Source organism: Panulirus ornatus, chromosome 3 (assembly GCF_036320965.1).
Source record: "Panulirus ornatus isolate Po-2019 chromosome 3, ASM3632096v1, whole genome shotgun sequence".
Taxonomy (NCBI): Eukaryota; Metazoa; Arthropoda; class Malacostraca; order Decapoda; family Palinuridae; genus Panulirus; species Panulirus ornatus.
This window is the reverse complement of record NC_092226.1, coordinates 18269329-18283368: the sequence shown is the minus strand read 5'-3', so window position 1 is coordinate 18283368 and position 14040 is coordinate 18269329. Positions and strand designations below refer to the sequence as shown.

General features: G+C 40.7%; 2 protein-coding genes across 5 annotated transcripts in view; one reads left to right on the top strand and one right to left on the bottom strand.

Annotated features, from left to right (window-relative positions):
- The window catches only part of LOC139761037 (uridine diphosphate glucose pyrophosphatase NUDT22-like), a 34067-nt gene extending 28848 nt beyond the window's left edge, over positions 1-5219 (bottom strand). Inside the window, exon 1 of the mRNA XM_071684798.1 lies at positions 4346-5219. Coding sequence (XP_071540899.1) covers positions 4346-4808 — 463 coding nt within the window. The 5' untranslated portion in view covers positions 4809-5219. The remainder of the gene's footprint in view (positions 1-4345) is intronic.
- LOC139760964 (eukaryotic elongation factor 2 kinase-like) overlaps positions 1-14040 on the top strand; it is a 145773-nt gene that overhangs the window by 28195 nt on the left and 103538 nt on the right. For 2 of the 4 annotated variants that reach the window (XM_071684747.1, XM_071684756.1), the window contains one exon: positions 1609-1694. The exons of 1 other annotated variant lie outside the window; for it this stretch is intronic. The gene's annotated coding sequence lies outside the window, so the exon portion shown is untranslated. Of the gene's footprint in view, positions 1-1608; positions 1695-5514; positions 5636-14040 lie in introns of all 4 variants that reach the window. One more of the 4 variants, XM_071684754.1, reaches the window with a different exon arrangement.

Here is a 14040-nt window from a genome sequence, read left to right as displayed (position 1 = left end):
AGGAAGTAAGGGTCTCGGCCGAAGAGGCCAACTGGCCCGTTACGGCCGCCTCCCATGACTTGTTAGGAGTTGTGAAGGATGTAAATTGCAATATGATGGAGGGACTGAAGGTACGCGAGGCTACAATGACATGTGACGTACACAAATGAGCCCTTGCAGAGGAGTAGAACTTCTGTTAACATTATATCAACCCTCACCTTATATATTGTCTGTGAACTTAACATTCAGCGTCTAAATGTCACTCAAATCCCATCTTAACCATGCAAAAGCCAATCATATAAATCTTTATATACTCGAATTAGGAAAGACACATTGTTTCTTTAGGTGTCATTCATTCTACGCGCACACCTCTCTTTACCTCTACAGGGTAAATCAAGTGTTGATGCTAATGCCTATATGATGGTGTGTAAAGTCACAGTCAGTCACTTGATAGTGAACTCTCTAACGCCGCCTGAATCACATGAATCACTATCATAATTCAAAAGAGGTGAAAGAAGTGAAGTGATGGTCCGTAATAACCCGACAATTAGCGTTGAATACTTTACGACTGTTGAAGGATTTTAAAGTAAAAAGAGTTAATTACAAGTTCTGATGAATTATTGGAATTCCTTGTCGTAGTCGTTGATGGTAGTCAGACGTAAGAACAGATGTCTTAGAGACAAGCGGAAACTAAGGAGAAAGGACGGACTTCAAAAGATTAAAAAAGGAAATACATGGGATCTAGAAAGGTTAGTTGTCCATCTGGCGGAGATGATGTGAACCCATTTGTTTCAGTTCTGTTCTAACATCACGGAACTATCTTTATTTGTTGCTTTACTTACGATGAATTTTTTTATGATGAACTGGGAACAGTGACATTTTTATATATTTCAGTTTTTACTTCTATAATGTAATAGTAAGTGAATAATTTGGTTGCATAATTTCTATCTTATTTTCAATTGTTACAATGCTACTGCATTGAAGCAATAGAATGACAAATAATAAATGAATTTACATCTCTCATTTATGATATAGATTCCCTCATATTTCCTGTTTCCTACTAAACAGGCTTCAGCTTTAAAAGGGTGAAAGATGTGGTCTAGAATTTTCCATACTGCACAAATGGTAAGTGTTAGGCTATTGTCAGGAGAAACATCCTGGAACCGAAGAGCCTCTCACACTTGTAAAACTGTGTCGTAGTAGTCTACCCACTTTACTACTACATCTTAGTAGTCTAGCCACATTAATATCCTACGCTTATCCTTTCCATATGTACGATATCCTACAGCTCTACATATATCATCATACCTTTTTCCACCAATTATATTCTTTAACGCTTTTTCACCGTGGCTTCTTTTCTCTGTCTTTCTGACAGTGTTCTTTAATTACCCTATATGTGTAGATACTAGAAAACGTTTCATTCCTCCTCCATTATTAGCTTGCCATCTTATCAGCCACTTTTAATCCAACATGTAAAGGTACCGAAAATATAGCTCCTTTGTCTCCTGAATTCTTAGCCCTACAGCCAAATTCGTGGATAAGCAAATTTTTCATTATAACATTCTTTTGAGCTTGTGAAAAACAGAGTCACTTATTATCTACATGTATCATTAATTTTTCATTTTTCAGAACGTCATGAAGAGCATCAACTAGGACACTCCACCACTCAGCCTTCCACATATCGTATTCCAAGACTTGCTGCACGTCCAGTCCCGGTCTGTTCCTCTTGTTATTTTGGACATTTCCATCTTTATCACAAATATTTTACCCTTTAATCATATCAGTCTTTTTACTATTCAAAGTGGAAGGATCTGTTCACCGTTAACATTCACTCCTTTATCTCGTAATATTACATAAATTTAGACCATTGACTTTTATCATCACAATTAATATTACCTGGATATCTTTCTATTACCACAGTCTCATAACTGATAAAACTCATGATTCAATATCCTTTGTCTATAAGTCTATTCTGTCCTTATATTGCCTTCCTTTGCCTCATTATTTTTCCAAATTTCTCAACTCCAGGTTTCTTCCTGAAATTATCACTTTACGTGGGTGCTGCACTAAAGATTGCTCAAAGGGCATTGTTCTGAATTACTTCATTATCTTTCCCCTGGTATTCGTGAATTTAGTCAGTCCTGGAGAAGCACTGCCAACTAACAATCTAATCCATACGAGTTAAGGCACCAGTAGATTTATATCTCCAACTTCTCACAACCTCTCACCTTTTTCGCTCACTCCTATTCAAGGTACTTCGCCTCATATTTCATTGCATTTCCATTCACAAATATATTCAGATGTCTGTTTCTTACTCATCCTCTCCCATACTCACCAACCTTTGACATTTGTTGATTAAGCCATCATCCGTTAAGCTATGCCGTAGTTTCTCACTGGATGTCACCATTCCCACTTCCTTTCATTTCTTAACACCATCCTTCAGGCCTTTCTGTATATCACGTCGAAATCCCATTAAAACAACACTGTCGTCAGAACATCCTGTTGTTTCTTGTACCAGATACGAGTTTTTCATTCACACTGATTATCTAATACATATTCTTCAGTGTTCATGCATTTGTTTCCTACTCTCTCACAAGGCCGGACCGTAGCTTCCCCAATAAATATGGATGTAGGTGCTTCAGCATCTGAACAAGATTTTTAACGTATCGTTCGTAGGCCTTCAAGGCCATTTTAAGGCCACTTAAGTCCAAAGGCCGCCATTTAAAGGCTTTATAGATTTAACCTTTCACTGCACTCGTTCAAAATAGGCAACCTGCCACTCTCATATTATATAGAAGGTACGTCAGAATCAGAGGCCACCCTTTATATCCATACAAAACAGTATTTTCATAAATAGCCGTTTTCCGCGTTAGTGAGGTAGCGTTAAGAACAGAGGACTGAGCCTTTAGAGGCAATATCCTCACTTGGCTCCCTTCTCTGTTCCTTCTTTTGGAAAATTGAAAATGAGAGGTGAAGATTTCCAGCACCCCATTCCCTCCCCTTTCATCGCCTTCTACGACACGCAGGGGATACGTTGGAAGTATTCTTTCTCCCCTATCCTCAGGGATAACAAAACGTAGTTTATAATGATTATTTTTTCCCCTGTGTAATGTCGAGTACCCAGGTTAGTTCATAATTATAAAATCAAAGGTAGAACTGAGGACCACACTGTGGGGCTCCTAATCTTACATCATATTCTCTAGACTCCATTCACTGAACTGACTCTAATCAGAATTAGCCATGATAAGATTACCTATAAAGCTGCTCCAGATATCTTATGTCATATGTGCCCCATTTAGTGAACTTACAAACAAGAACAAATAGCCTAATAAAACCATATGGACAGTTAAAAAAAAAAAAAAATTGCTGTTAGATCACCGCTCGAGCCAATGGCGCGGGCCGAGGGAGGAGCAAGACAGGTTTATTGGACATAATGATTAATCGAGGGATTTTTTTAGACCATCATTATCATATCGACCACGGATTTAGCATCTTCATTATATCATGAGGTATCAGTCCATGGTATCAAAATCCTGGAGATGGACGAATATCGTTGATTGCCTCACAGAGTTTTTCCAACGATAACGATCACTTTTAGTGGTGGAATTTGCCGCTGATTGATTAGCCTTACTAAAGGGCGGTTAATTTTGTACATAATGTCTTTCCTAAACAGCCAATCGTTGAGGCCTTCCTAAAATGCTCCTTTCAGGAACTAAGCCTGAAGCATTTACAACTGAAAATCGTTGGAAATAAAATCCGACGCCCTTATGCCAGGAACCGGCCACAGTAATATGAACTACGCTTGTACACTTTTCTGAACAGATGAGAAGAGCAAAAGGAAAAATGCTGCGTAAAACATCAGATAACCAAATAACTTTAACCCTGATATTGTTACTTTCAGTTTCCTAAAAAAAATTTCCGTTCTATAAAATTGTGTGTGTGTGTGTGTGTGTATCAACAAACAGGCTATTATACGACCGTTCTCATATTCTTCAATTATCAAGATATTATTCTGTAGTCTGCAGTGCTTTACCGAAGACTGATTATGAAATGAAAAGTCTCTTCAAAGGGATGCATAGAATTCTGGGATTAGGAGTGCAGGCTAGAAGCTGCGGTAACTCCATAAAATGATTACATAATGATAATAATTATGCTCATGATCATCATTATTATCATGATTATGATGACAATAATGTTTAGGAAAGAGCTCCATAAAAACAAACAAACGTTTAATGTAAACGTTATGATAATGATGGGACTAACGAATTTAAACTATTTCATCACTACCTTCTATTTTCATATATACTCATTCCAGAAATCACTTGTTGCCAATTAAATTGTTACAGTGCAAAACACACACACTTACCCACAGGGTCTGACATATATGCTTGCGGATTTCCAAAGTTCTTCGTGCCCTTTTCTTGAATCCATTGGGAGTTAGGAGAAAGATTAGTCCCACACAGATCCTTGTAGCTCGTCAGTCCAATATTAAGTATCCACTTTCCTCTTGAGACTTTCCATCCATTCAAACGAAATTTTGATCCATTATACAGTCGAGGATTCTGGGCGCATTTTGTCTCCCATACCTTGTTAATTTGTTCCTCTAAATCTGCCGACGTCTGACGATGATTGGAGGGCTCGAATTTAGCGCCAAGCTGTGTATGTGAGATGGCAGCACCGACGCCGGCTGGGACGGGCCTCACAAGGTCAATACTGTCACACTGCACACGTTCCACTGATAAGATGTTTTTACTCATTTTTCTGTAAGCATGAACTCCTGCTGTTGATAAGGAAATACACCGCACGAATGACTGGAAGGACAAATTCATGCCACACTAATTAAATGATAACTGAGAGGCGTTGCAAACCACCAGTGAAATCATTGAATGTGGAATGCGGCAGATTCCCGTATGGGGAAAAAGGTTGGTACTCCTGTCAAACTAACCCACTTCTTATAATCTCATGAGGTAACATGACACTACAACTCAAGAAGCACAAACACTACATTTATCTTTACTCTGAAAAAAGCTCGATAATGAAGTCTTCATGAAGTACGCAGTAAGTTCCAGCTGAATCTATTTTGTTTCACATGAAAAGCATTTGATGCAGATTGAACAAACACAATTAACATTGCCAGGAAATTATAAAGTAATCTTTTGGCAGTCGTCCACAAACGGTGATTTTATGGATACGGTCTGGCGTGGCATTTATTTATTTCCACTATCTCTCACTCGAGACATATTATTTTTTCTTATTCCGATAAGTCCTTAACGGCCTGTCATTCTGTACTCCGTATAGCTTACTAAATGACAGTATGACTTGGGAATGTTAGACAGTGATGTGGACTACAGACAAGTGTCATTTGGAGCCTCGTGTGTGCGAGTGTGTGGGTGTATGTGGCAAACGAATAACCTGATAAACGCTGACTGCGCAGCTGTTCCCAACGACACCATCTTTATATTCTCCTTTAATGTCAAAAATTTCTGGTCTTGTATTTAGAGAAATTCACATTTGATATATCTTTTTTGTTCTCAGGTAATATAACTGGAAGAGACATCCGTGCATCACATGCTAAAAATATTCCTCTCTGAGTTCCTGCGGAAGCCACAGTACTGAGTGCGGGACGAAGTCGTCCTTGGCCGCTTTTCTCAATAACGTAATTATCATTGTGTCTCTCTGACGAATATAGTAAAGTGGATTTTACAGAAAGCAACAGGAAAACTGAATTATGGGCTGACATAAGACAGAATATGATATATAGGATGAACTGAGCCTCTCCCTCCATGCTGAGCAGTTATTTTTAAAAGGCAATAAAAAATATATATTATCGCTTTGCACACGTACTGAGTCAGTGGCAGTTATCATATCAGAGAAATATCCGTATGATAACAGGTATACCCTATATCCTGCTGATGGTTGCCACTGTGTTGCTAGGCCAACCTGCCTGATGACAACTGACTATGGTAATGTGATAATGTGCGTCGAGGTGATTGAACTAACAATGGGTGGGTAATGTTATTATAGTTACCCACTGTTGAAAATGCTGTCAGGGTAATGATTGTGTTTAGTATTATTGAAAACAGTCTCTCTCTCTCTCTCTCTCTCTCTCTCTCTCTCTCTCTCTCTCTCTCTCTATATATATATATATATATATATATATATATATATATATATATATATAGCCTTCATAACAGTCCTTATCATGATGATATATATGTGAGAGAACCTGGAAGACATTAATGAACGAGTCCTTGAACGTAGGAGATACGTGAGAGAAGGACACGAAAAAAGTGGTGCTCTAACATGTAAGGGACGACCATAATATTGATTTCAAAAATGCATTCTTTTTAAATGTAATAATTACGTTAAACAGAATTATCTGATCGTCTCATTAACTGTGTTTGATTTCGAATATCTAAAGGTCAATTCTTCGTTAAGAAAATTATGAGTGATATGTTTAAGAAATATGTAAAACTGACTACAGGCTTAGGAAGAGTGGATGGGGTTACTTAATCACCTTGAAGGTCAAGGTGTCATGATGGGTCAGGTGATGGGTGACGTCGTGTCAGAGAGAGATCTTATATAAATCTAACTTGGTTCACATTGTCTCTGATGCTGTCGCTATCTGTCTGTCTGTCCATCCATCTATCTATCAATCTATCTATCTATCTATCTATCTATATATATATATATATATATATATATATATATATATATATATATATATATTATATTTATCTATTATACATAATAGTCGTTTCCCACGTCAGCGAGGTAGAGCCAGGAAACAGACGAAGAATGGCCCATCTCTCATACACACACACACACATATATATATATATATATATATATATATATATATATATATATATATATATATATATATATATATCATACAAAGCTCCAATAGCTAGGATCGAACATACAAAGCTCCAACAGCTATGTTCTATGAAGGTGCGCGTTCATATACACTTTATTCGTATTCATATAACTCCTCGTTGTACAGTCAGGTTCGGTAAAACGCTATCAGCTGGCTATATGTTCTGTTCGGAAACAACCGATAGACCCCGTTGCTCACCATTGTGAGGCGAAAGGTATTCGAGTAATTAGTATTTCGAATAGTTGTTTCCTATTATACAGTCCCTTAGCCTAGCGGTTAGCATACCTGCCTCTTGCACAAGGGGTCCCAGGTTCGATCCTAACTGTGGGAACTTTGTATGTTCTATGAAGGTGCGCGTTCATATACACTTTATTCGTATATATATATATATACACACAGACACACACACCGGCTTTTTTTGTTTGATTTCACTGTGAATTTACTCTGAGTTCCATTTGAACGCTTGGCAGGGTATCATTTCATTGCCTGGTTGAATGTGGGGTACACTGTGGCTGCAGCCAGGTGTCCGTTCCTTACATCCAACACACAACTGGTCCCTCCTCTTCACATGTTTTGCAAGTTTGCTCTAGGTCACACGGCATACTTTCCAATATATATATATATATATATATATATATATATATATATATATATATATATATATATATATATATATATATAAAATCACGTCTTTATAATCTATGGTCCCATAGGTGGACGTGGCTCCTACAGCACTATCTGAGTGCAGCAGGAGCCTCTCATGTATAGAAAGGACTGCTGTGGCAGAAAGCTATGGTATATCAAACTGTAACTACAAGTGAATGACTCAGTCATATAATCTCTAGGAGGCATTGGCTCATTTCTGCCTAACAAATTTAATAGCGTCGAAAGTCGACGACAAAGACAGGCACAAAGTTTTCCAATGAACTTAAAACAAGTACAGTGAGTGTAACAACTGGTGAATGTTGTACGGTCTTCCCACGCGCCAGCGTCATGTAAACAAATCATTAAAAACAGGTCGAAGTGCGCATTATCCACTCATGGGACAAACGTTCGTGAACGTTCATGGCCGCTGTGGCAACTAGTTCTTGCTTTAAGCTCCCACCCCTCCCGTGTAACCTGAAACAAGCGTGCAGAACATGTGAAAAGGAGGGACCAGTTGTGTTGGAGGTGAGGAATGAACACTTGGCTGCAGCCAGTCTTCGCATTTAACCAAACAATGAAATATCATGCCAAGAGTTCAGCTAAAACTCTGGGTAAGTTCACAGTGAAATCAAACATATATATATATATATATATATATATATATATATATATATATATATATATATATATATATATATATATATATATATATATAAGATATTAAAGGCAATGACATGAAATTCCTCAACTCAAAATTCGAGTAATTCGTTACCAAAAGACTGTGCCTCTGAACTTGCACCTGTGCTTATTCGTTTGTTCGTTTCTCTGTAAGAACCAGCACTTTCCCTTCTTCTTGGAAGCTTACATTGGTACATCTCATCCCGAAGAAAGATGACTGTTTGAACCCCTCGAACTATCGTCCTGTTGCTTTGTTTGACTACTACCATTTCCGAAGTTTTTAAACTTATCCTCAACTCCTGTTGAATCCCACAGTCTTCTCTCTGATCACCAGTATGGCTTTCGCAAGGCGAGATGCACAAGTATTATTCTTTCTTTCCCGACTAATGTAGTTGCCCTAGACATATCTAAAGCTTTTGACAGTGTGTGGCATCGGGGTCTCATTTCTAAGCTCCTGTCTTTTGACTTCCCTCCCTCACTTTGTTCCCTCATGTCTAGCATTCGTGGTTGTTGATGAATCAGCCACCACTCCTTTCTCCATCAATATCGGTGTACTTTAAAGTTCTGTCCTGTCCCCTACGCTTTTTTCTCCAATTTTTCAACGATTTCCTCTTCTCCACAAATAACCAAATGCACTCATAGGCTGACGACTCAACACTGCATTCCTCCACGTCCCTCACTCCTGTTCCTTCTCTCATTCGATATGCATCTTGTCTTGACACAACTTCCTCTATAAACTCCGAGTTGGACAGGATATCTCAGTCGGGTAGACGAAATTTGGTTTAAGTTTAATACCTCCAAGACCCAGCTCCTACCCATCTCTCTTTCGAAAAATCCTCACAGCTTTCTTCTCTCCGTTGATGGATCTGTAATTCCACCTCTTGACTCAATGAACATACTTGGTATTAGCATCCAATCTTTCTTAGAAACCCCACATTACGGAAATAGCTGAGTCTGTCTCAAAGAGACTGAGTCCTGTTCAGATATAGATTTTTTTTTTCTTCTGAACAGTTGCTCCGTTTATACAAAGGATTGATTTGTCATTGTATGGAGTGCTGCTCTCCCATCTGGGGTAGTTCTATCTCTGTATCCTTACTTGACAGAGTTGAGGCAAAATCGGTCCGACTCATAAACTGTTCTAGGCTAATTTCGAGACTTGACCCTCTTGCCCTATGCCGCAATGTTGTTTCACTTTTCCTCTTCTGTAGGTATTATTTTGGTTTTTGCTCCCGAGGGCTGGCTGCATGTGTGCCCCCACCACATTCATAGTCAGACCACGAGATACTTGGCGAGCGGCTGCGTCACATGATTACTGGTGTGGCCATTGGCTGCTCAAGGAAGGGTCATTTTGTTAACTGTTTCTTTCCCTAAACCTCGAAGCTTTGGAACTCTCCACCTTCTCGTTCTCGTGTCCTTCCCAATAAATATGTCCTGGCACATTTTCAAAGACATGTTTTTCACTTTCTTCAAAATTTGTAAATGCTTTCCCTTGTCTCGTCGTTTTCCCTGTTATAATCCTCTCTGTATTTTAATTAAGACCCGACCTTGATGTCGACGTTTGTCCGTGACTGGAGCCTCCAACTTCAGAAAAGAAAATGACAGTGAACGTGAGTGAAGACAAGATCCAGAATGGGGTGACCTTGAGGCCCCCCTTGCTTCAGGTACTGGTCATGGCTCTCACACCAGCACGACAATAGTCTGCTGACACTGACAGTGGCACGATGAATTACATGACAGACTCCTGATCTCTCTCTCTCTCTCTCTCTCTCTCTCTCTCTCTCTCTCTCTCTCTCTCTCTCTCTCTCTCTCTCTCTCTCTCATGACTTGCCGTACGACATGACAGATAGGTTTGTAAACAGACAGTAAGTGTCCAGTTCATATAACCGTATGACCCTTGAACACGACGGTACGACTCTTGAACACGATGGTACGACTTTTGAATACGACGATACGACTTGTGAACACGACGGTACGACTCTTGAACACGACGGTACGACTAGTGAACACGACGGTACGACTCTTGAACACGACGGTTCGGTTCTTGAAAAAGACGGTACGATTCTTGAAAAAGACGGTATTCTGACCTTTGACCTGATCCCTCGAGGTCAGGTCAAAAGCCAGGCCATCATACCCAAAGGGTTATATGGTCAAGCTTACTGGTCTAACCTTGGGTCACATCCCTACCTTAATCATCCCGTCTGTGCCACACCTTCGCCTTAATCATCCGATGTGTGCCACATCTTCGCCTTAATCATCCGATCTGTGGCACGTCCTCGCTTTAATCATCCTATTTGTAACAAGTTCTTCCCTTAATCATCCCGCCTGTGCCACGTCCCCACCTTAATCGTCCAGTTTGTGCCACGTCCCCAACTTAATCATCCCGTCTGTGCCACGTCCGCAACTCAATCATCCGATCTGTGCCACGTCCTCACCTTAATCATCCAGTCTCTGCCGAGCCTCACCTTCATCATCCGACAGAGTGTGACTGGTGTGTTCTTAGCATCTGCGTCAGTTTACTTGTTCAGTGTAAAAATAAAATAAACAAACAACAACAACAACAACAACAACAACAACAACAACAACAACATACATAGATGGAGACACGTGACATAGATGGAGACACCTGGCACACCAGCCAGGTAACAAACACGCAGAGCATTGCACTTGGCAGTGCCTGGTAATTCACTCCTGATGTTCGCCAGACACAAGAGACTTTTAAGACATTTACTTTTATGGAAATGTAATCAAAGCTGATCTGACCTAGAAAATATAATTACTTTAGATCAAGGCGCGCGCTCGCACACACACACACACACACACACACACACACACACACACACACACACACACACACACACACACATACACACACACACACATACACACACACACACACACACACACACACACACACGGGCTTCCGTGGTTTAGTGTGCTTAGTTTTTCCATGAGTCAGCACCCGCCCGGAGCCGGATCTGGCACTTGGCCCACAGCCAATCGTAGCTGTTCATCCTTCCCTGGTAGTTGGTCGATGAACGTGTACCTGGTTCTAAGCGGGTGTGTGTGTGTGTGTGTGTGTGTGCGCGCGCGCGCGCACACACACACGCGCTCAAAGGGATAAAAACATAGTACATATATAAGAAAAGCGTAAACCTCTATTCCCGTACACACGAATAGAAATCACACACACACACAGACACACACAGACACACAGACACACACACACACACACACAGACACACACACACACACACACACACACACACACACACACACACACACACACACACACACACACATTCACTTTCTTCCTATAATATATACATAACAATAGCAGTCACGTAGTCTTTCCCACAGAAACTGGATTCCCAGGAAGGAACAGCAAAGGATTAATTTCGTGCGTCCAAATGACCTAGGTAGAATGTAGGATGGTACACGTAGTAGATAAGTTCCATCAGACAGTGTTAATGTACCAGTGGTGTCCCGAGAGAGTCAGTCTTAGGGCCGCCGCTGCACCTGAATTTTTGTGAATGGTTTACGAGAAGGATCCAAGTCTTACCTGACTGTGTATTCAGATGATGTATAACTGAGAAATCTGGGGTATTTATTGATGCGGTGATCTACAAAAAGACCTGAAGGGGTTTCAACATTAAGGTACATTTTTTTTTTTTTTTTTTTTATACCTCGTCGCTGTCTCCCGCGTTTGCGAGGTAGCGCAAGGAAACAGACGAAAGAAATGGCCCAACCCCCCCCATACACATGTACATACACACGTCCACACACGCAAATATACATACCTACACAGCTTTCCATGGTTTACCCCGGACGCTTCACATGCCCTGATTCAATCCACTGACAGCACGTCAACCCCTGTATACCACATCGCTCCAATTCACTCTATTCCTTGCCCTCCTTTCACCCTCCTGCATGTTCAGGCCCCGATCACACAAAATCCTTTTCACTCCATCTTTCCACCTCCAATTTGGTCTCCCTCTTCTCCTCGTTCCCTCCACCTCCGACACATATATCCTCTTGGTCAATCTTTCCTCACTCATTCTCTCCATGTGCCCAAACCATTTCAAAACACCCTCTTCTGCTCTCTCAACCACGCTCTTTTTATTTCCACACATCTCTCTTACCCTTACGTTACTTACTCGATCAAACCACCTCACACCACACATTGTCCTCAAACATCTCACTTCCAGCACATCCATCCTCCTGCGAACAACTCTATCCATAGCCCACGCCTCGCAACCATACAACATTGTTGGAACCACTATTCCTTCAAACATACCCATTTTTGCTTTCCGGGATAATGTTCTCGACTTCCACACATTTTTCAAGGCTCCCAAAATTTTCGCCCCCTCCCCCACCCTATGATCCACTTCCGCTTCCATGGTTCCATCCGCTGACAGATCCACTCCCAGATATCTAAAACACTTCACTTCCTCCAGTTTTTCTCCATTCAAACTCACCTCCCAATTGACTTGACCCTCAACCCTACTGTACCTAATAACCTTGCTCTTATTCACATTTACTCTTAACTTTCTTCTTCCACACACTTTAAAAACTCCGTCACCAGCTTCTGCAGTTTCTCACATGAATCCGCCACCAGCGCTGTATCATCAGCGAACAACAACTGACTCACTTCCCAAGCTCTCTCATCCCCAACAGACTTCATACTTGCCCCTCTTTCCAAGACTCTTGCATTTACCTCCCTAACAACCCCATCCATAAACAAATTAAACAACCATGGAGACATCACACACCCCTGCCGCAAACCTACATTCACTGAGAACCAATCACTTTCCTCTCTTCCTACACGTACACATGCCTTACATCCTCGATAAAAACTTTTCACTGCTTCTAACAACTTGCCTCCCACACCATATATTCTTAATACCTTCCACAGAGCATCTCTATCAACTCTATCATATGCCTTCTCCAGATCCATAAATGCTACATACAAATCCATTTGCTTTTCTAAGTATTTCTCACATACATTCTTCAAAGCAAACACCTGATCCACACATCCTCTACCACTTCTGAAACCACACTGCTCTTCCCCAATCTGATGCTCTGTACATGCCTTCACCCTCTCAATCAATACCCTCCCATATAATTTACCAGGAATACTCAACAAACTTATACCTCTGTAATTTGAGCACTCACTCTTATCCCCTTTGCCTTTGTACAATGGCACTATGCACGCATTCCGCCAATCCCCAGGCACCTCACCATGAGTCATACATACATTAAATAACCTTACCAACCAGTCAACAATACAGTCACCCCCCTTTTTAATAAATTCCACTGCAATACCATCCAAACCTGCTGCCTTGCCGGCTTTCATCTTCCGCAAAGCTTTTACTACCTCTTCTCTGTTTACCAAATCATTTTCCCTAACCCTCTCACTTTGCACACCACCTCGACCCAAACACCCTATATCTGCCACTCTGTCATCAGACACATTCAACAAACCTTCAAAATACTCATTCCATCTCCTTCTCACATCACCACTACTTGTTATCACCTCCCCATTTACGCCCTTCACTGAAGTTCCCATTTGCTCCCTTGTCTTACGCACCCTATTTACCTCCTTCCAGAACATCTTTTTATTCTCCCTAAAATTTACTGATAGTCTCTCACCCCAACTCTCATTTGCCCTTTTTTTCACCTCTTGCACCTTTCTCTTGACCTCCTGTCTCTTTCTTTTATACTTCTCCCACTCAATTGCATTTTTTCCCTGCAAAAATCGTCCAAATGCCTCTCTCTTCTCTTTCACTAATACTCTTACTTCTTCATCCCACCACTCACTACCCTTTCTAAACAGCCCACCTCCCACTCTTCTCATGCCA